The sequence below is a fragment of the Aspergillus brunneoviolaceus genome (assembly GCF_003184695.1).
Source record: "Aspergillus brunneoviolaceus CBS 621.78 unplaced genomic scaffold BO95scaffold_122, whole genome shotgun sequence".
Lineage (NCBI taxonomy): Eukaryota > Fungi > Ascomycota > Eurotiomycetes > Eurotiales > Aspergillaceae > Aspergillus > Aspergillus brunneoviolaceus.
In genome coordinates, this window is record NW_020290852.1 from 19,626 (window position 1) to 40,253 (window position 20,628).

Here is a 20,628-nt window from a genome sequence, read left to right on the forward strand (position 1 = left end):
CCCGTGACTTGATCTCTTCTCCGCGTGCAATGCTTGTGCCCCTCGGAGAAATACACAGTCTGCAGAGCTCAATCAATGCAAAGACAAGCCAATCGGAGAAATAGCATCATAGGTCGCAGAATCGAACCCGGTTGAAGCTCAAATTTTGACGACCGCCAGGTCTACTTAAACCTCCCACCAGAACACATTCTCACCGTCAGCTCATACTAAACAATCTTCTTGTTGAAACAGCAATGACCGTGGAATCCATCCCTCAAACCCAGACCGTAGCTCTGGTCAACGAACTCGGGGGCAGTGTCGAGTTCCGCGAGGACTACCCCGTTCCTACACCGGGCCACAATGAGGTTCTAGCCAAAGTGCTATACACAGGGGTTTGCCAGAGTGGTGAGTACATCGTTTCGATGATAACCCCATACTAAAATCCATGAAATGCAGACTTGCACACAAAGAACGGCACAGCTGCCTCGTCTGAGGGCACACCCATCACAAACATCAAGATCCCCCATGTGGGCGGCCATGAAGGCGTGGGAAGGATTGTGGCGCTCGGCCCAGGGTGTGGAACAGACCTAAAGGTCGGAGGGCTTGTCGGAATACGATTCTCAAGTCGGATCTGCAGACGATGCGAGTTTTGTCTGGCTGGAACCGAGCAGTACTGCATCAAAAGCACCAACCATCTCCATCATGAGGATGGAAGCTTCCAGGAGTACATCGCGTTGGATGCTGACTACTTGACGATCCTGCCGGATGATATCGATCCTAAAGTCATTGGCCCCGTTCTGTGCGCTGGTGTGACGGCTTACAAGGTACTTCACCTCACTCGCCACAAGTATATCGCTGACTGTATAGGCTGTTCTCAATGCAAACATCCGGGCGGGCAATTGGTTAGTGGTGGTCGGCGCAGGGGGAGGCCTCGGGCACTTGGCAGGTGAGTTGTATCGGAGCAGAGCATCCTCATAGAATGCTGACTGGTTAGTGCAATATGCGAAAGCACAAGGAGCACTTGTCATTGGCGTAGATGCCGGTGACAAGCGGGACTTTGTCCTCAAGCTGGGCGCTGTCGAATTCATTGACTTTACCACAACGGACCCGGTTCAGCGCGTCAATGAGATCACTGGACTTGGTGCACATGCCGCAGTAGTAACAGCAGGCAGCGCCAAAGCTTTCGCTCATGCGTGCGAGATGCTACGAGTCGGAGGGGCTTTGAGCTGTGTGGGAATCCCGCCAGGGCGGCCAACCTTGCAAACGCCGATCGCCACCATTGTGATCAAAGGGCTTCGGATCACCGGCAACCTGGTCGGATCACTGAAAGAATGTATGGAGGCAGTGGTTCTAGTCCGTCGCGGGGTGGTGAAGCCTGAGATCAAGGTCAGACCGTTCAAGGATTTGCCTCAAGTTTATGAGGAAATGGAGAAGGGCGATATTGCGGGGAGGATTGTGCTCCAGATATCAGAGTGAGCCAGCATCTTGCTGAAGGTGTGAATATTCTGTGCAGCATAGGTAGACAGCCACTTCAAATCAGATGATCGATTCAATCCGGCATGGAGTGGTGAAGAAATCTTCCACATTAGCTTCCTCAGACTCTTCCGTCTGACAGCTCAAGATCTGCTCTTCAAGCCTGTTATCACCATGCCCGAGGCCCAACAAACGCGCAGGAGCTTTGACCAAAGCTTCAGCAGTCTTAGCCCGGAGCAATGCCTTCAGCATGGGGTCTTGCTCCAGGTAGGGCAGTAATTTCTGGTACAAAGCATGCAGAAAGTCCTGCGGCCTCCACTGCAAGGTCGAGTGCACTGCGCTCGACCCAGCCAGCAGGATGATATCTGCTAGTGAGTTCGTCACCTCGAAGCACTTCAACAACTGCCCGCTCTCAGCGTGATTCCCGATCTTTGAACCAGACAGAGCTTACCTGATCCCGACCCAATGGGAGCAGGTCCGACTCGGTAAACCCCTGCAGAGAGCAGAGGAGAGAACGGCCGACGACTGCAGGAAAGCGGAAGGTCATGAGCTCCGTACCAGAAGTCGACGAGAGCAGCCGCTGCGACAGTGCTTTCTGCCAGATCATCGTGCGCATCCATTCTTTAGTGATGCAGTAGTCCGCCCGACGCGTTGACGGGCCACCCTCTTGCCCTCGAGATACTACTGCCAATGTTGCCTCGGCCTCTGCCAGACACTCTGGAGTGCTTGCACTTTCACGCCCGCTGCAGGTCACATCGAAGGTTGCAAACAGCCGGCCCAGCTGCAGTAAGCCCTTCACCTCTGCACTACCCTCGGAACCGAGATCAGGGATCACGACGGGAAGCGTATAGGACGGTTGTAGCCCTAGATGCATAGCATAGCCCCTGCGAACGGTCAATAACGGCAACCCTCCGGCAGACAGCACCATTACCTCTCCGAGATCCAGAGCAGGAGAAATACCACCTCCTGGTTGGCAACCACATCATAATCGCAGGCCATGCCCCCAGCATCCAAACCCAAAAGCCGAGCCCCCCCGATGGCCTCCTGTATGAAGGTCATCGCCGTGTGGCGTCGGTTGATCTTGGCGTGGTACACATGCAGGAAGAACGAAGCGAGGACACTTCGCACGTCGGGGCGCTCTCGATAGGAGCTCGCGTCCCGCAGCCTCATGCACTCGGCTGCCAGGGTCGTGCAGTCGACGGTGACGTTTGAAGTGTGCAGTGGTGACAGTTGCAACTGAGCCATGGTGGCGGCAGAGAGGGCCAGAGCTAGACAAAGAGTGTCGACTGGCGGTGCTGATTTGAGCTTCTCGAGGAGGGCGGGGGCATCGATGACCGGCCAGACGCTGTAGGAGGATTGCCGGTATAGCTGAACAACATACGCCAGCGCTACCAGAGGAACTGTAGTGCGGTGCTTTGGGGGAGCATCGTCGGGACTTGGGGACTGGGGGGCTGCATGTGTTTGCGGAGTCGACAATCGTCGCACCTTGGGACCTCTGCGCCGGACGGGCTTGAGGTAGGTGCAAATGACCTCCTTGGGATTCTGGCGACAAGCGTCGCAGGGACGAGCGCCGCTGCATTTGATTTTGCGGGCAATGCATTTATCACAGGCTTTTTTGACGAGGTGGCGCATTGCTACCGGAAATGATTGAGCGAAGCGTTGTGGGGAGGGGAGGAGACAGGAGGAGACAGGAGGAGAGAGGAGAGGAGAGGAGAGGAGAGGAGAGGAGAGGAGAGGAGAGGAGAGAGGGGAAGAAGCGGAGCAATGCAGATGATAGTTACTATGCACCCTTTCCTTTCCTTTCCTTTCCTTTCGTTCCCTAGTACTACACATTAACGTTAACTTACCACATACTACACTACTAGATGCACTATTCATAAACACATATACACACAATTCTCTATTCTCACCGAAGACCAGAACAAAGTCCACCTTCCAATCCCGAACCGCGGAACCGCAACTCCGACGTCATCGGCCCTGATCCACTTTTCTTCGTGTTGGACCTTCCCTCCTCCCTAACTACTCCTACTGCCTTTCTCTTAGCAATTCCCCGCGGGCGAACCCCGATGCAGGCCTGGGACGTGGAGACGGGACACCGGTACTCCGTACAATAGGTATAAAACCCCCCATCCCAGCTTGTCACTGTTGACTTCACCTCTTACCCTCCAAACAAAAAACCCTCACCACCAATCTACCATGAACCTATACCCAGACCCAAACCAATCCAAAACCACCACACCCACCAAAATGGAAGACCGACCCCTCACTCAAGTCAGCACCGACGTACGTTACCAGCCCCTCAAACCCCCCATCCCAATCCCCAACCCCCCACCCCCAATCCGCCCTTTCCATCCCAAAAAAACAAAAAAAAAAAAAAACTAACAAAGAAAAAGCCAATAACCCTCACCGCCCACGAAACCTCCCCCGCCTTAATCTTCAGCACCTTCACCGCCACGACCGCCTTCAACCTGGGCCTGGCCCTCCGGGACCGGATCCTCAGCCTACCCGCTTCGTCGCGCAAGCCGGCCCTCATCAGCATCACGCTGACCACGGCGCCGTTACCCTCCTCCTTCACCGACAACCAACCGGTCCCGCCGCACGTCGTCTTCCAGTGCGCCACGGAGCCCGGCACGATCCCGGACAACGAGGTGTGGGTGCGCCGGAAGCGGAACACCGTGCTGCGCTGGGGGGTGAGCAGTTGGTTGATGCGCAACAAGCTCTTGTCCACGCTGGCGGACGCCGAGAAGGGAGGGGTGGAGGCGGCGTTTGTCAAGAAATATGCGCTGCGGTCCAGTAATGGCGGGGCGGTGGCGGATGATTATGCCATTCATGGTGGGGGGTTCCCGGTGCGGGTGCGCGGGGTGGATGGGGTGGTGGGCGTCATTGTGGTCAGTGGGTTGAAGCAGGAGGATGATCATCAGGTGATTGTCGATGTGGTGCGGGAGTTTATTTCGCAGGGTCGTGGGGGAGAGGTGTCTTCTGCTTAAATCTCGAGGGGGGATGCCTCTACAGTATTCAGTATAAGGAAGGTTGTATGAATGGACTATCAAACTCAAATACAGTCGGACTTTCAGTCTGGGAGTCTTACTCTATTCATTCAAGTAACGGATTAAGTAGAGAGCATCGATGAGAGCATCTAGGATAGGTATCATATTTAAACTATCAAACCAAAAGGTTGGTTGGTCTTGAACAATCAAGCAATGCAAACTCCTTAAACAATCCCTCTAAGAATAACTTATTTTACAATTCGTCATGGCCATACGCCTCGTCATCCTCATCCGCCGGGGCAGAGCCATACAGCTTGCTGGTGATGGGGTACGCCACGTTGGACAGCTGCTCCTTCTGCTCCTCGAAGTCCTCCGTGGTGGCAGTGGCAGCGTTGTCCTCCAGCCAGTCAGTCACCTCCTTGACAGCATCCAGAATGGTCTGCTTGTCGTCCTCGTCGATCTGACCACCCAGCCCGTTCTCGTCGTTGACCTGGTTCTTCAGGCTGAAGGCATAGTTCTCCAGTCCGTTGCGGGCCTCGATCTTAGCCTTGATGGCCTTGTCCTCATCCGCGAACTGCTCCGCCTCGGCCACCATGCGCTCGATCTCCTCCTGGGACAGGCGGCCCTTGTCGTTGGTGATGGTGATGGACTCGGCCTTGCCGGTGCCCTTGTCGCTAGCGCTGACCTTCAGGATTCCGTTGGCATCGAGGTCGAAGGAGACCTCAATCTGAGGAACACCACGAGGAGCGGGGGGAATGCTGGTAAGCTCGAACTTGCCGAGCAGGTTGTTGTCCTTGGTCAGGGAACGCTCACCCTCGTCTAGAACCCAGTTAGTATCCGACGGACCAAAACATCAACACGATTCAACTTACAAACTTGGATGAGAACGGTGGGCTGGTTATCGGCGGCGGTGGAGAAGATCTGAGACTTGCGGGTGGGGATGACGGTGTTTCTGGGGATCAACTTGGTCATGACACCACCAGTGGTCTCGATACCGAGGGTCAAGGGGTTGACGTCCATCAGAACGACACCACCGGTACCCTCCTCACCAGACAGAACACCACCCTGAACGGCAGCACCGAAAGCGACAGCCTCGTCGGGGTTGATACCCTTGCTGGCCTTCTTGCCACCGAAGAACTCCTCCAGGAGAGCCTGGACCTTGGGGATACGGGTGGAACCACCGACAAGGACAATGTCGTCAACCTCAGACTTCTTGACCTTGGCGTCCTTGAGAACCTGCTCAACAGGCTTCAGGGTCTTCTTGAACAGGTCCATGTTCAGCTCCTCGAACTTGGCACGGGTCAGGGTCTCGGAGAAGTCCTCGCCGTTGTGGAAGGCCTCGATCTCAATGCGAGTAGACATCTGGGAAGACAGAGTACGCTTGGCCTTCTCGACCTCACGCTTGAGCTTACCCATGGCCTTGAGGTCCTTGCGGACGTCGACGTCGTTCTTCTTGTTGTACTGCTTGACAAAGTAGTCCATGACACGGTGGTCGAAATCTTCACCACCAAGGTGGGTGTCACCAGCGGTAGCCAAGACCTCGAAGACACCGTCGTCGATCGACAGAAGGGAGACATCGAAAGTACCACCACCAAGATCGTAGACGATGACCTGGCGCTCACCATCGGTCTTGTCCAGACCGTAGGCGATAGCGGCGGCGGTGGGCTCGTTGACAACACGGAGGACGTTGAGACCGGCAATAACACCGGCATCCTTGGTGGCCTGTCTCTGGGCGTCGTTGAAGTAGGCGGGGACGGTGACAACGGCGTGGGTGACCTTCTTGCCGAGGTAGCCCTCAGCGATCTCCTTCATCTTGCCCAGAACCATGGCGGAAACCTCCTCGGGAGTCAGGATCTTAGGGGTCTGGTTGACCTCGACTTTGACAACGGGCTTGCCATCCTTGTTGACGACCTTGTAGGGGAAGTTCTTGGCGTCCTTCTGAACATCGGTATCGTCGAACTTGCGACCAATCAGACGCCTAGACAGCATATTAGCACAATAGATTCCACTCAATCAACCAGACAATAAACTCACTTGATGTCGAAGATGGTGCGGCGGGGGTTGGCGGCATATTGGTTCTTGGCGGCGTCACCGACGAGACGTTCCTCATCGGTGAAGGCAACGTAGGAGGGAGTGATACGGTTTCCTTGATCGTTGGCGAGAATTTCAACCTTGCCGTTCTGCATCACACCAACACAACTGCAGGTCGTCCAGTTAGTCTCAGTTCGCGTCTCAAACACCGCACATGCTCCTTCGATAGGATCAACTCACGAGTAGGTGGTTCCCAAATCGATACCAATGACAGTGCCGTAGTTGTCTTGTACTGACGAATCATCCTGAGCGTGTGCGGTTCCGAGGAAAGCCAAAGGCGCAATGAAAACAAGAAGCAGATAGAAAACGGTGGTCCAAGCCGTGAAGGGCTTGGCCGCACTCTGGCGAGCGGAGACGCGCGCCATGGTAGGTATGTGTGTTTGTGTATGTGTCTATGTGTGTAGTTACAGTCCTCACCACAGGACACGTAGCAATATTTTTTTCGAGGTCACAAGATGTGGAACTCCCTTTTCTCTCGTCAACAGTGTGTACCTATCACGCGAAGAGAAAGAAAAGAAAGAAGATGAAAGGGAGAAAGGGAGGGAGAGAGGGGGGAGGGGGAGAGGTTGGTTGAAAAGAAAGGCGACGAGGAGAGGGAAGAGGAGAAAGAAAGAATGTCTGGAGGGAGCTTCAGCCAGCTTTGTATGTTCCTTCTTGTATGGGATGGCGGCGGCAAAGAAAGCGCAGCGGCCATGCTGGCCTTTTCGCGGGTATGGCATTTAAGGTTACTTCTCGTGCTGTGATTGGTGGAGAGCGCGTTCAGGGCACTGGCTGACTCAGCAATGCAGGAACACCGCCCGGGATTCTGCCAGCCCAATTTTCCAGGCGGTTCGTCGAACTTGCTAGAATCGCATTCCGATTTGTTCGCTTGCTCCGCCTTCCCGAGGTTCGTCCTTGCATGGAGACACTCGAACTTGTCCCGATCTGGCCAGTTGGTCATTTAGCCTGGAGGTGTAGTACTAGAGACCGTATTCTCCGGTCCCAATCCTGCTCATTCCGCTCATTCTTGCGCCGTTCCATTGCTATCAACCTACAGGAATCAGACAACTGTCCCCTTATCCTGTCCGCGGGGTCGGGTGGCTGTCCACTATCCCTACTCCGGCCTTTTCTTCATCCTCATCATCAACACCTTGACTCATAAACAAGCCACCAGGGTCTCGAGTTTGAGGAAAGTGGATACCTCTCCACTCAGGAGGCTTCCCGGCTTCCCTTGCTTTCAGTTGCGGCCACTCTGTCCAAGACCCGTGAGTCCGTGACGCTTAAGGCCAGTTTCAGTTGGTTTTGTCAGGATGACACAGGGTCTGACAGGGCTGGTTAGTCTAGAAGGGACTACGACGGCCGCGGCAGTCGTGGCATCTTCGAGATCCTCTATTTAGTTCAGGCCAGGCTGGCAAAATGGACATCATACATGGATACTCAGCACGAGTCATTGTCCAGTATACCCCCTAGGACTTCAGAAAAAAAGTAGAAGAAATAAAGAACTGTCTGTGTAGTAAATGCTGCATCTACATGCGTCATAACCGTCTGCTTCTATCTACTCCAACAAGCCAGCGGCCACGGTCTCGCCTCCGGCTCGAAGAACAATCCGCGTAGGCGCTTCTAGAGGCACCGCTTGGTCCATTTCCACGACAATCCGCGCCACTGTACCTGGCGCCACAATCTTGGGCTTCTTCTTGAGGATGTTGCCAGATTGTTTATCCAGAGTTGCCACGAGCCGACTGATCCGTCCCGGCACATGCAGACGACCCCGGTGGATGTCCACCATGCTAGGCAGCAGGTGGTCGAAGGCCAACACTTTGCACGTGAAGGAAGTGACATTGGCAATCGGCGCGGACGCCCGGCAGACCACATCACCCGATCGAAGGTGGATGGGATCAATGTTGGCCAGGTTCAGGACGACGTTCTGACCCGCCACGGCCCAGTCACTGGGTTCTCCGTCTACTTCCAAGCTCCGGATGGTGGCAGTCTCCCCGCTGGGCATGGTCAAGATATGATCGCCCACTTGTAAGCTACCCGCATCTATGCGGCCAGATATCGACAATGGGTTCTGAACGCTACCACGGAACACATCACCAATCGTCATTCGAAGGGGTTTGTCAACCGCATGGGAGTAAGGCTCCGTGGCCTCAAGCTCGTCAACCAGGGTGCGCCCTTGGTACCACGACACGTTCGGGTCATCGCTGCGTCGGGTGACATTATCGCCGCTGATACCAGAGCAAGGCACAAAGTTGATATTCTTGGGCTGGAAGCCGGCAGTCGTCAGGAAGGACGAGACCTGCTGCTCAATCTCGTCGAAACGCTCTTTGTCCCACTGTACAGAGTCCATCTTGTTCACAGCCACAATGATCCTCTGCACGCCCATACTCCGCACCAGCAAAGCATGCTCTTTGGTCTGGCCTTTCAACCCGGACTCGAAGTTGCCGATACTGGAGTCGATCACAAGGACGGCAAAGTCAGCCTGACTGGCACCGGCGATCATGTTGGGCACAAAATCACGATGGCCGGGAGCATCGACAATCGTGAACACCGTCTTCTCCGTCTCGAATTTGTTGGTGGCGATGTCAATGGTCACCCCTCTCGCTCTCTCTTCCGCACCTTGGTCCAAGACCCAGGCGAGAGCAAACGATCCTTTCCCAATCTTCTCTGCCTCTCGCTTGTATTTATCGAGCGTGCGCTGGTCGATCGCCTTCAAATCAGCAAGCAAACGGCCCATCAACGTACTCTTTCCCGCATCAACATGGCCTATCCTGATATTAGCAGGCGATGCCATCAAAAACGCTGGGGGGCTGAGTTTACTCACCAATAACCGCGAAATTCATCGCTCTCTTCCGTTCCGCTTTGCTATACTCTGACAAAACATCTAAGTTCTTGCTCTTGATATTCACCTTCTCCTCAACGCTGAGGTCATTCATCCCACCCGTCAGGTCAGCCTGCGCTTTCTTGTTACCTGCCGATTTGGAAGCAGGCTGTTTCGATTTGAAGCCTGCACGTCCATTAGGGGGAGATCCTATATCTTGCGCCGAATAGCCAAACCTTTAGCAGAGCTTTGTGCGTTGATGACAACATCGTCGGGGCTGGGGCCTGCAAAGTCAAAGGGTTCAGCGAGATCCTGTCCGTAGATTCTGATCAAGTCAAGAGTGTTTGCGGATAAGTGGCTGGGCTCGGTCATCTTCGGCCGGGTCGCAACCCCGACAATGGCGCTGGCAAATGTGGACGGCGGTGCGCGGATGTTCACGGCAGCCTGCTCTGTCTCCTTGCCGGTCACAGGTGTCTTCGGCTCCGGGCTCGTAGTTGTAGCTTCCTTCTCCTCCTCCTTAGGGCTTTCTTGCGGCGTCGGCTCCGGTGTAGTCTTCTTGCTCGACAAGGAGCTGCCCTGACGAGATCCTTTGCCGAGGGAACGCAGGGATTGCAGCCCCTCCGATGCCGGCTTCTGCGACTTGCCACTGGCCGCCAGCCTCTCGCGTAGAGACAACGGAGCACCTTTCGGCTCACTAGGGGCTGTCGGAGGGGCTTTCTCAGCATCAGGTATATCCGCAGCCGCAGGTGGGGTCGCAGCAGCAGCAGCAGTCGCAGCCTTGTCACCCTCTTTCTTCCTGCGTGCAGCAGCCAACGCAGCCAGCTTCGACACTTTCCCTCCACCCGCGCCCTCGGGCGCACCGCCCAGAAGACCCAGTCGAGGGTAAAGCGGCTCCACAAGGATCTCACCCTTGCGGTGTGCCGGGACATTCAGCCAGGGAGCGTCGCGAAAGAAGTCTGCCGCCGAGAAGTGTGCCGCCGGGGAAGGAAACATTAGAGGAGGAGCGGGATAAACCGGCACTGGAACAGAAAAAAAGCCTGTTAGAATAAAAACCGTCCCAGAGCTTTGTGGCGAGGAAGACAAGAAAGACGTCAGTTTGGACCAGTCGCACATACACCCAGTTTAACAAGAAGGACACTTCATGTACTCACATTCCAAAAGGTGAAGATATCCAAATAGCCCAGAAGAACACCACTGCTATGTGGGCCCGAGCCCAACCACCGACGAGAAAGAAATACAAAATGATTGAAGAACGTCGCAAGAAAGGCTTACCTGATGTCCCTTTCGTCTTCGGGGCGGCAGGTGGAGCGGCTTGCTTCTTCTGAAGTTCCTTGACCTTCTTGCCTGGAGCGAAGGAATGCGGTGGTTAGTTGGGTCTCTGCAACAGGATACCAGCCCGGGGAGGAAGAATTCATCCTCTGGCAGCGAAAACACGCACCTCTAAGGTAATTCACCGACTTCTCAATATCATCGTAGTAGTGGTACAGTGCATCCTGGACCTCGCTGCGGGTGGCGATGACCGAGGGATCCCCCGCACGCAGCTGGTTCAGCACCTCGGTCGTGCACTGCTCTAGAAACTCCTGCTCTTCGGGGTCGGGGGAGTAGTATCCGTCGTCATAGTCATCTTCATCGTAGCTTACAGCCTTGACACGATGGCGCGACATGGTGAGATTGTCAGTTGCGCCTGTCGAGAGGAGCGGAGCAGCTTTGCGGAAGGAGGGGTTTTCGTTCAGAGGGGGAAGGCGAACTGAGTGAGTCGGATGGATGCACCGGTGCGATGAGCAGATCTAAACAGGTCAGATGTTCTAAGAACTTAGGCCGTTGTTTGCAGGAAACTCTATTTGCCCATCAACAGGCTTGTTGATGAGAGTGAAGGGGGAGATAGTGAAGAGAGAGAGATTAGCCGGGGAGTTTGTGGAAGCCGCGAGCTGAGCTGAGTTGATCTGAGATCCTCCCGCAACCACGTCATTCCCCACCCACCACCAGTTCTTCCAGTCACCGAGATATTCGTCAATGATGTTCCAGTTTGATAAAGGAATTACCCATGTCACTACAGCAAACCCCAATGAGAATATTGAATCTAGGTGTAATTTCTATTTCTGATTAAAGCGCGAAGCATGGCAAGCCAATTGTCAGCGATACCCAACTGCGACAGTCAATTGAGCCCCCTCAATCAAGGTCGCTTTCTATCAAGCGATTCATGGTATAAGTGTAATCAAAAGCAAACATGTCCTGATTGGAAGACCGTTATCGCTTCCATCAAACAGCCGACGACTGCCTACTTCAACGGGCTAGCACCAAAAATGTCGCTTGCGGCAGGGCTCGCAAAGCTGCCGTTACTCGGAGTCAACGCGATCGAGCGTCGAAACGCTTGCCGCGGGGTTGCAGGCGCGCTGCCGGCGGGGACTCCAACGTCGGGGGTGCTGGGAGTGTTGCGGCCGCTGCCATTCTGCATCGTGACCGCAGTACCGGGACGAGAAAGGACGGTCGTGGTGCCGTTCCTGGGGGGCGGCCGGAATCCAAGCTTGGACCCTTCGCGGAAAATCTCCTCGAGAATCTGGGATACGACCCCGGCGTCTTCATACTCCTTGAATTTCTTCCAAAGGCGCAGCGCCATCCGCGCATCCTCGATCGAGTCGTGTCCTTGGTTGTTGTTGTCGGTGGGCTCTTCTTGAATGAATTCCTTGAACACAGCCCAGGCGAGGTATCGGAGACTCAGACGCCGATTCTTCCCAGGGTGGAAGAACAGATACTGCGTGTCCACCGTTTGGTTCTTAGGGACCTGAATGTTTACTTTCCGGAAATCGGAGGCCAGGCCGTGCCCGACAAACACACAGCCTAGATTCAGAAGCAGCCAGAGCTTCTTATATGCCACTTTCAGTGGAACGAGATTGTGTGGGCTAGTTCGGGGATCGAGGTCCCCGGGCTTGATACCGGAATACTGCGTAACGTAGTCCACAATGGGTTCTTTGATGTTGATATAATCGTCGATGAACGGAACGCCCTCGCGAAGCCCGGAGCCTCGGAGAACAGACACCCGAGCCAGGCCACTCTTGTTCGGCCGTACCACCTCTTGCGAGCCGTCTGCCTTGACATCGATTTCCGCTTTTTCGAGATCGACGAATTCCGTATCCAGCGCAACAGGGGTGCCCGGAGTGGGCTTTTCCTCCTCGGTAAGTGTCACGCGCGAATCCACGGCTTGGCCAGCACTGGAGAGGGGCGTTAATGAATGAGGTGCCACCAAAAAGTCGAAGGTAAACTTACTTCATAGACCAATCACGGAACAAAAGGGTGGTATCAAGCGATTTCTTCCAGGAGTCGTCCATGGAATGACGTCCATCCTTGATTTGGTAAGCCAAGACACATGGTACTTTCCACAGTTGATTGAATCGGAGGGCTTCATCCCTGTCAACCTCAGTCACGAGGAAGTCATTGAATAAATGCCACTTATTCGTAGGGTCCGCCTCGGCTGATGATATGGAGACATTGATGAAGGAGACCAGATGAGCTTTCTGATGCTCAGGGATGTCGATCTCGCAAACCAACCCCACCAGTTCATACACCACAAGCCCAGCCATCTTGGACTGGAGTCGCAACTTGAGCTCATCGCCCTCAAAGCACAGAGCCTTGCCATTGTCGACCGCAATTCCGATTTCTTCCGGCAGCCAGCCAGGAATAGCCCACAGGCGCCGACAGATGGGGTTACTCAGTGCCGCGTTGAGCATTAGGACCGGAGGCATACGGTGTATGCTTTTCCGGATCTTCACTTGTTGGTACCGCCGACACAAATTGCACCATCCTCTATTCTGGGTTTCTCGCTCTATGCTGGCTCGCAAGATGTTGGAAAAGCGGAAGGCAGGGTTCCGGCGAATTTGCTTTAGGTCAATGGCGGGGTACACCAGCTCGTTAACCAGGGAATTCCCAGGCCTGACGATATCGTTCTGGCAGCACATGCATCGTATAGTCTCAGAGGCAACGGTGTTGAGTCGCTGATCGAGTTCTTCCGAGCTGGGTAAGATCATCCGGTGGTCGTGAGAGATTTGTGTCAAAAAGAACCTGTTGACCGCTTGGATGGCCGTGGAAAGAGACTTGGTCGTCAAGTTCTCCTCAAATAGACCCAGACTGGACGCTTCACGAGAGCTACTGAAGGTCTTCAGGAGATTGGTCGCCTGGCAATTTTGCCCGTTGGCTTTCTCGAGCATATCGAATAGATAACCCATCTCACACAGAAGACAGCTCTCGAATATGCAAGAGCTAGCAGCGTGATGGAGCGCAACATTGCGAATCATCGGGATGAACTTGAAGAGTTGAAGGAGAGCGTTGGTAAAGGAGTTCGCAATGTGTGTCTCGAGACCAGAGAAGGTCGTCTGGTTATAGAATCTGAGCTACGTTAGTCATGCATGAGAGTGTACCAAGAGATGCTGTCTGACATACCGGAAGTCGAAATCATCAACACCAAATCGACTGTACTTGATTTCGACGTTACTGTATTTCAGAAGCGGGTCGTCTTCAGCTTCACCGTTGAGCTTCGCACCAGCCAAGGCCTCCGTTGTGTCGCTGACGGAACCATCGGACTTGACCTTGCTCTGCTCCCTGGCCTTCTCACTCAAGAATTTAGGAGCGATGAGAGCCGTGTCCGCCGTAGATAATGCGCGGGTGTTCTCCACCTGATACCGCCGCGTTTTCTTCGGGTTCGCCGCGTAATGGCCGATCTCGGCCGGACGTAGGTAGGCGAGCAAAGCCTGGTCGACGGGGGCCGGGGGACTACCGACCTCGAAAACGAGATGACTCGGCCACGCTGAGAACAGCCGGTCGTGGTAATACGGCATCCCGATCATATTCAGGGGCGTTTCCGGAGACCAGTCGACCGGCGGCGCCCGCGGCGTGACATCGGCAAACTCGATTTCCTTGCTCATCTCGTTGAAGTGCACCTTCGCCGGGGAGCCCCACAGATGAATCTGGCACTCCGCATCATTGATGGCGAGCGCTTCTCCCGACGGCGAGAGGTCGATGCCCAGCATGAAAGAAACATTCGCCTGCCGCAGGTTGATCGCATTGGGATTCATCAGATCCACGACCTGCAGCTGGCCCGTCTGGGAGGCGACGAAGCTCGTCGTGTGCAGCTTCGGGTGCATGCGCACGTAGGCGGCACCGGCGTGGAAGGGGATCGGGGGTAACGGGGAGAGGGTTTTCAGGTCGTAGACATTGGCGAGGGGGTCCACGATCGGGGCCCCCAGGTGTCGGACCGAGAAGCCGCAGGTGACCAGCAGATCGTTCCGCGCATCCATGTCGTTGACGGCGGTGCCGTGGGCTTTCCACGACTTGACGACGCTGAAGTCATTCAGACTCAGCGCGTTGACGGAGCCGGTGTCGGTGGCCGCGCAGAGATACCGGCTCTTCTTCATCATGGTGTAGTTGTAATCCGTCGGCAACTTGTCGACAATAATCCCCTTGTCGATATCGATGGTGAACATGACTTTCTGGCATCCGGCCACGATGATCCGGTTCGTTTGTGCGGTAAAACTCATGCAGCGAAGGTCGGTCATCTCTTCGTGGGCGATGTGCCACTGCGTAAGGCCGCGTCGGGTGATCATGTGTGCACTCTTCGAGGAGATCGATAACACGCCTCTCTCATGGAAGAGGATCTGTCGCACCGCGCCTTCGGACACGGGGTGTGCCCGAACAGAGGTATACCTCTGCATTTCGGGACCGTAGAAGGAGGTAATTCGGCCCTAAGCAGTCAGAAGCTAGATCAGTATCGCCAGCGGTATGTCAAGAGTCGATCGGGCGTACATATTCATTTCCGGCCCACAGAAGTTCCATCACATCGTCAAAGGCTATTGTGGTCGCGACCGTCGGCAACCCGTGCGGACTTGGAGGGGGCACGGGTATGCGCGACAATTCATCCCAATCAGCTTCCATGGCTTGACATGGCACCCGGGCAGATACCCGGGCTTAAGGATGTTTGGGGGAGGTTTGAGCTGGGTCGGGATGTTCAGCAGTAGATTTGGGGGATGTCCATCTGGGAACAGGCGACAAGGTGCATGGTTCGGCGGAAGCGCGAGTGCGGGGGATAGAGCTTTGGTGGTGGTGGTGGATGGTGGTAAAGGTTGGGAATCTGGGGTGTCGTGACACAAGGCGCAGGGAAAGAATGTCGCGTCGAGTCAGTCGAGCAGCTCGAGGCTCTCTTAATCAACGGCGACTTAAGAGACGAAGTGCCTCTGGGGTCGAGCGGATTTGACGAGGTCTTGAGAACGGCAATAGAGGGTGAGGGAGACCAACACATCGTCACGTGAGCGAGGCAGGCGGGAGGGACGAGGAATAAAGAGTAACTTATTGCCAGCAGCAGCAGCAGCAGCATCCATATCTCATCAGTGAGTCACCTCGAGATGTGATCTAATACTTACTATGTTCTCGGAACATATCCAGTATCTACTGCATACTGACATGACATCCTTCGCGAATCCTCAGTAATGATATATTGAGCCATAAGATATATAAACTGAAGTGATCCCACCACAAAGCCGTGGCAGAAAACAGTAACAAAAGCTGTTCTGTACGTTCTATATATTAGAGCAATTCCGGACATACCTGTGTACTATACAATGTATAAAAGGTTAGATCGGTCATATACACCTACAGGCAAACTGAATTAACAACCTGTATAACTTCAACATGCATACATATCGCTGGATAAGGGCAGTATACTGTTACCACCGCCACGCAACCCACCATCCAGCTGCCAGAAGCAAGAATGATAACCACCCTTCCCCCCAACCCCCTAACTAACCTACAGTGTAGATCACGTCCTAATCACCAACTCAGGCGACAACCCCTCATCATACGCCTCCCCAAACGCGCCCCTCTGCACCGCCGCCCGCCCGCCAACCCTATCCACCCACGCCGCAAGCGCAGGCAACCTGTCCAACTCCTCCTCCTCCAGCCCAACAGCCCTAAAGCTCCTCACCCACGGCCAAGCATTGATATCCGCCAACGTATACTTCCCCTTCCCCTGGTCCGCCAGGTACTCCCTTCCCAGTCCGGGATCCGTATACCGTCCCGCGAGATGCGCTTCGAGGACGTGATACACGCGGAGTAATTCATCGTGAAAACGCTTCTTCGCGTCTATGGCCAGCATTAGAGCCCAAGCAGTCGAGCCGAACCACCGATTTCAAGAGTCAGGGCGAAACTCACGATCATTCTCGACCTGGTTCCGCCGGAAATAATTCCACTGCCCCTGAACCATCTGCCCCGACGCACCCCAGAAGACCAGCCACTGCAGCAGCTGACTCTGCTGCAGCGGGTCCGCGAACCCAAATTGTTGGGAATGGTCGACCTGATGGAACAGGTACAGCAGGATAGCGGAGGACTCCATGACGACGTGCGGGTGCGGGGTGGTGGTGTTGTCGATTAGGAGGGGGATGCGGCCTATCTCACAGGTTAGGGGACTTTGGTTGTTGCATGTAGTGCAGTGCCTTGGTGCATGTGGAGTTGGGATTGTTGGGGGTTGGGGAAGGGCAAAGGCAAGCAAGCAAGCTGACCATTCGGATTCAAGCGCAGAAACCATGGTTTCTTCTGCTCGTTCGTGTCGAGGTCGATGAGGCTGATGGTGAAGGGGAGGCCGTAGGTTTCTTTCAGCTCCTCGAGGTAGATGTGGGCTTTGCGGCCGTTGGGGGTTAAAGCGGTGATGAGGTGGAGGCCCTTCTTGTATTATTAGTATTTGAGAGTGTTTGGATAGGGAGAGAGAGAGGGTGTACGGTGGCGTTTTTGACGCGATCGGGGGTTTCGGGGGCGTAGAACTGGGTCATGGCTTTCTGCGTAGGTACTCGAAGGATTAATCAACTGAGGTGACCAGGATGCACAGGCACAGCTAGGTTGGTGTCAGCTAACTACCCAGGTAGCTAGCTATCGCCCTAAGCAGCGCTAATGACGTGCTTATTGGCTTCATGATAAGACGGTATATCAAGAAGATATAGATGCCGATGCCGATGCCAACTACACGAATAACTTGTGATTCTGGTTCCAAATCACCATACTTGATTTCCTGGATCAGAAGCAAATGCAGCAGCAGGTGCCTTGGGGTTGGGCCAAGCATCAGGGCTACCGGTTACAGTGCAAGTTGCACACACCAATTCCTAGCAATCCTTTGCTTTGGATTCTCGAATAAAAAGGGCACACAGAGTTTATGTCCGAAGTACTGGGATCAATACGGGCACCTGAGTGCCCTCTGACCACAGCGCAGTCCCTAATGCTCCGTAGCATTATCTCCGGACCATCGATATCAACAATATCAAACGCCTCCGTACGCGCTTAGCATGTCCATGGTGTCTTGCAAAGATCAAGTAGTCAATCGTGAAGCACTTGTTGAGAAGTTTGACACTTGACGGTCATCCTTGCAACTCGCCCGGCCCTCTTCAACCCAGACTTGCCGTTGCTGTGACTGGGGATGAATAGGCATATACTGTATACGATATCCCGCCGGATCTCCGTGGCACGACGGAGGTTTAATCAGCCATAGAAAAACAACCCATACAAAGTCCGAGCAGCGTCAGCTTACGACCTCCTCAGCAACTAATACCGAGGACAGACATCTACACCGACAACACCATCCAATACACGCCTGCTTAATGAGAGGCGCTATGTGAGCGCAACTCCCTTAATCGCTTCGTCTTCGGTTCCTCTACCCGGCTCATCCCCAACGCACCCCCCTCCTCTACACCGCTGAGATCGTTCGACGATCGCTTCCTCTGGCTCTCCTGGCCCCTCGGACCAAGACCACCCAGCGAGACCGACGACGGCGGTGGCATGACGCTCACCGGTTGAAGTACAGAATTCATGATTGCATCGTCCCATGACAGGCAAAATGGCAGAGCAGTCCGGCCTGGTTGAACCAGACAGGATGGCCCAGTCACGCCGGGCAGGGAGTCAAACGGATTCAATGACAGAACGGGGACGAGCTTGGCCAACGATGCGAGGCCGAAGTCTCGCAAATCGGACGCCGTGGTTGGGGGGCTCGTGACGTCTTGCAAGTCCAGCCACTCGAAGTCCGCATCATGGGCGACGGGCACGAACGACGAGCACGAAGACACCGGCGCTGTGATGGGATTGTCCGCGGCCAATGTCTGCTGCAAAGGCAGATTGAGGTCCAATGCACCAGAAAAGCTGTGGCAGGACTGATCTCGGAAGCTGAAAATCACCCCCTCGAGTCTGCTGCAAGCGGTCTTGAGCTGACGGTTTACTGCGCGCCATCGGCAATCCCTTAAGAGAGTCTCGTGATCGAAGAGCTCTTGCATCATCAGCCCCCCTTCTAAAAGCCTGAGAAGCCTATCCCGCCAGAGCTGCTGCTCCACCGTCGTGGCACGGTCCCAGAGAGTGAGGATATACATGAGAGCTCGACTGACAGCGTCCAGGCCAAGCATGTAGAAATGAAGCGAGGCGGAGTCCGTGCTAGCTGCGTGGCCAAAGTAATGTTGCGAGAGGGCTTGAATCGCGGGGAACAGCTGCTTCAAAGCATGCATAGAGGTTGTGAGCCGTTCAAAGAGCGAGTCGCTGAGGACAAGAACCTGGGCGGTGTCGTTTCCCATCTCTTTTCGTGGGAAGATTAGACGCAAAGCAACAGCCTGATAGAAAACAACCAGTATCGGACCACCCTAGCTATCACCCGATTCGTGCTGCACCGTCGCAACGATGTCCAGTAGGGCGTCACGGACCCCCGCGCAAACCTGCGCCAGACTGCGGCCTTGGTGCAGGAGGCGATCGAGCCGGTGCAGTATCGACTCTTGCCACGGTTGCGGCACCGGCGGGCTGCATTGGAGCCGTGGATAGGCGGCGTACAGACGCGCGCTCAGCGAGGTGACATGTGCCAGCAGCCACACCGACTGCAAGGAAGAGAACTGCGATTTCAGGGTAGAGAGGTTCTCGGTTGCTCGATCGAGTTGGAGCATAATCGACTCGGCCTCTGAAATGGCAGGAAGTACCTGCATGAGCCGCGCGGGCAGGAGATCTACCAGAGGCATATCCATCTGGAGATACGACCATAGCGTGAGGGCCAACATCACCCAGCATATATTGTGAAGTAGCTCTGCCTCGACTGCGCCGTGATCAACACCTTGATGTGCGTCTGCCCGGCTGAAGACGACTCTGACAGTTGGCACTTCAACGTCGTGATGATACGGCCTGCGTATCCCACATAGCATAATGCCCGGCGCGAGTGCCCGCGGCAGGCATGGTACCAGCCCAGAAGTAGGAGACTCTGCGCGGTGGTGAGATCCCCCTTCCCTGCAGGAACACTGGGTAATTGCGCGATGGCCCACTGCACCAGGCGATCTCCCTTGCTAGGTTCCTCGGCAAAGTGATGGGCGTCCGCCAGCAGGATTGCCAACAATATCCGATTGGCCTTCTGGCTGCGCAGGTCGCGGAGAAGAAGTGACTTGGAGATGAGGATCGATAAGGGATGATTACTGAATCAGACCTCGAGATACTGCGAGGTGAGATGCGGGTTATAGTCATCCCATATATCTAGGTCTGAGGAGGAGGCCGGGGGACTATCGAACATCGCCTTGGTAGTGTCCTGCAGCATGGAGGCGTGATAAAAACTCTCCCCGGGTCCGAGGAAGGGATGACAGCCTAGGTTGCTGAATTTGACGGCGACAGTTTCAATCAACTCTTGCATGACCAGAGCTAAAAAGCCCGAGTAACTGAGTACTCCCTGTCGGAGCGGAGGCAGAGCGCTGAGGGCTGTTGGTTCTCCCTGCCATAAGACGCCGATTAAAGGTGGCTACCCGGTCTTAGGAATATATTCGATGGAGCAGGGGCAGTGGAGTCATCATCACTGAAGTTCTCGCGAGACATAATATCCAGTTCTGCTGCCAGGCTGATGGTAGTGGTGGTAACAGCAGCAGCAGCAGCCGCAGCCGTAGTAGGAGCAGGAGAAGCAGCAGTAGCAGCAGGAGGTATACCTGGCGAGGTTTTACCCAGGCGAGGACGACCCTTGGCCCCCTCCAGGCCATAAATACATTCAATAGACCGATCGCGACATGCCGTGCAAATGCGCTCGCCAGAACAGGCGATCTTGCGGGCGCGACAGAAGGTGCAACTCCGCCGTAACTCAGCTTTCTTGACCATGATGATTGTTGAGGCCGTTAAGGTGGTGAAATTAAGAAGGCTCCAAAGGTTAGGTAGCTTCTCTTCCACGTTCAAGCGCGTAAGCACTGAGCCTTAAGTGGTTAGCTGTAGTGCACTTATGGATCGATGCAGTGTCGCGCGTCTGGGCTTGATTGGGCCACTCCTGAGCTGCAGCCT

At 54.8% G+C, this 20,628-nt stretch overlaps 8 protein-coding genes across 8 annotated transcripts; 2 read left to right on the forward strand and 6 right to left on the reverse strand.

Annotated features, from left to right (window-relative positions):
• Positions 1–99: 99 nt before the first annotated feature.
• BO95DRAFT_486708 (zinc-dependent alcohol dehydrogenase) lies at positions 100–1,455 on the forward strand (the record flags this gene model as incomplete). The annotated part of the gene is made up of 4 exons (XM_025590467.1): positions 100–384; positions 436–803; positions 847–925; positions 974–1,455. The coding sequence occupies exons 1-4, from the start codon at positions 234–236 to the stop codon at positions 1,453–1,455; spliced, it is 1,080 nt and encodes a 359-aa protein (XP_025436313.1). The 5' UTR covers positions 100–233.
• Positions 1,456–1,515: 60 nt separating this feature from the next.
• Positions 1,516–3,084, reverse strand: BO95DRAFT_377150 (putative C6 transcription factor; the record flags this gene model as incomplete). The annotated part of the gene is made up of 3 exons (XM_025583242.1): positions 1,516–1,854; positions 1,904–2,336; positions 2,384–3,084. 3 exons carry the CDS (start codon positions 3,082–3,084, stop codon positions 1,516–1,518), a joined length of 1,473 nt encoding a protein of 490 aa, XP_025436314.1.
• A 615-nt stretch (positions 3,085–3,699) lies between these two features.
• BO95DRAFT_377145 (DUF967 domain protein) lies at positions 3,700–4,439 on the forward strand (the record flags this gene model as incomplete). Its single annotated transcript, XM_025583241.1, has 2 exons — positions 3,700–3,735; positions 3,846–4,439. 2 exons carry the CDS (start codon positions 3,700–3,702, stop codon positions 4,437–4,439), a joined length of 630 nt encoding a protein of 209 aa, XP_025436315.1.
• A 253-nt stretch (positions 4,440–4,692) lies between these two features.
• Positions 4,693–6,895, reverse strand: bipA (Hsp70 family ATPase KAR2; the record flags this gene model as incomplete). Its single annotated transcript, XM_025589442.1, has 4 exons — positions 4,693–5,258; positions 5,312–6,417; positions 6,474–6,638; positions 6,711–6,895. The coding sequence occupies 4 exons, from the start codon at positions 6,893–6,895 to the stop codon at positions 4,693–4,695; spliced, it is 2,022 nt and encodes a 673-aa protein (XP_025436316.1).
• Positions 6,896–7,970: 1,075 nt separating this feature from the next.
• On the reverse strand, positions 7,971–11,242 carry BO95DRAFT_40315 (putative translation elongation factor EF-1 subunit). Its single transcript, XM_025583915.1, has 5 exons — positions 10,766–11,242; positions 10,600–10,671; positions 9,564–9,611; positions 9,331–9,513; positions 7,971–9,272 (listed from the first exon to the last, which is right to left on the reverse strand). The coding sequence occupies exons 1-5, from the start codon at positions 10,989–10,991 to the stop codon at positions 8,065–8,067; spliced, it is 1,737 nt and encodes a 578-aa protein (XP_025436317.1). The 5' UTR covers positions 10,992–11,242; the 3' UTR covers positions 7,971–8,064.
• A 152-nt stretch (positions 11,243–11,394) lies between these two features.
• On the reverse strand, positions 11,395–15,545 carry pan2n2 (poly(A)-specific ribonuclease). The gene is made up of 4 exons (XM_025592022.1): positions 15,121–15,545; positions 13,762–15,059; positions 12,592–13,707; positions 11,395–12,536 (listed from the first exon to the last, which is right to left on the reverse strand). The coding sequence occupies exons 1-4, from the start codon at positions 15,247–15,249 to the stop codon at positions 11,606–11,608; spliced, it is 3,474 nt and encodes a 1,157-aa protein (XP_025436318.1). The 5' UTR covers positions 15,250–15,545; the 3' UTR covers positions 11,395–11,605.
• A 437-nt stretch (positions 15,546–15,982) lies between these two features.
• Positions 15,983–17,135, reverse strand: BO95DRAFT_426127 (glutathione S-transferase family protein; the record flags this gene model as incomplete). The annotated part of the gene is made up of 4 exons (XM_025584742.1): positions 15,983–16,452; positions 16,522–16,755; positions 16,869–17,031; positions 17,085–17,135. 4 exons carry the CDS (start codon positions 17,133–17,135, stop codon positions 16,130–16,132), a joined length of 771 nt encoding a protein of 256 aa, XP_025436319.1. The 3' UTR covers positions 15,983–16,129.
• Positions 17,136–17,485: 350 nt separating this feature from the next.
• Positions 17,486–20,451, reverse strand: BO95DRAFT_477664 (Zn(II)2Cys6 transcription factor; the record flags this gene model as incomplete). Its single annotated transcript, XM_025589998.1, has 7 exons — positions 17,486–17,898; positions 18,012–18,977; positions 19,005–19,412; positions 19,436–19,787; positions 19,809–20,064; positions 20,090–20,113; positions 20,160–20,451. The coding sequence occupies 7 exons, from the start codon at positions 20,449–20,451 to the stop codon at positions 17,881–17,883; spliced, it is 2,316 nt and encodes a 771-aa protein (XP_025436320.1). The 3' UTR covers positions 17,486–17,880.
• Positions 20,452–20,628: the final 177 nt, after the last annotated feature.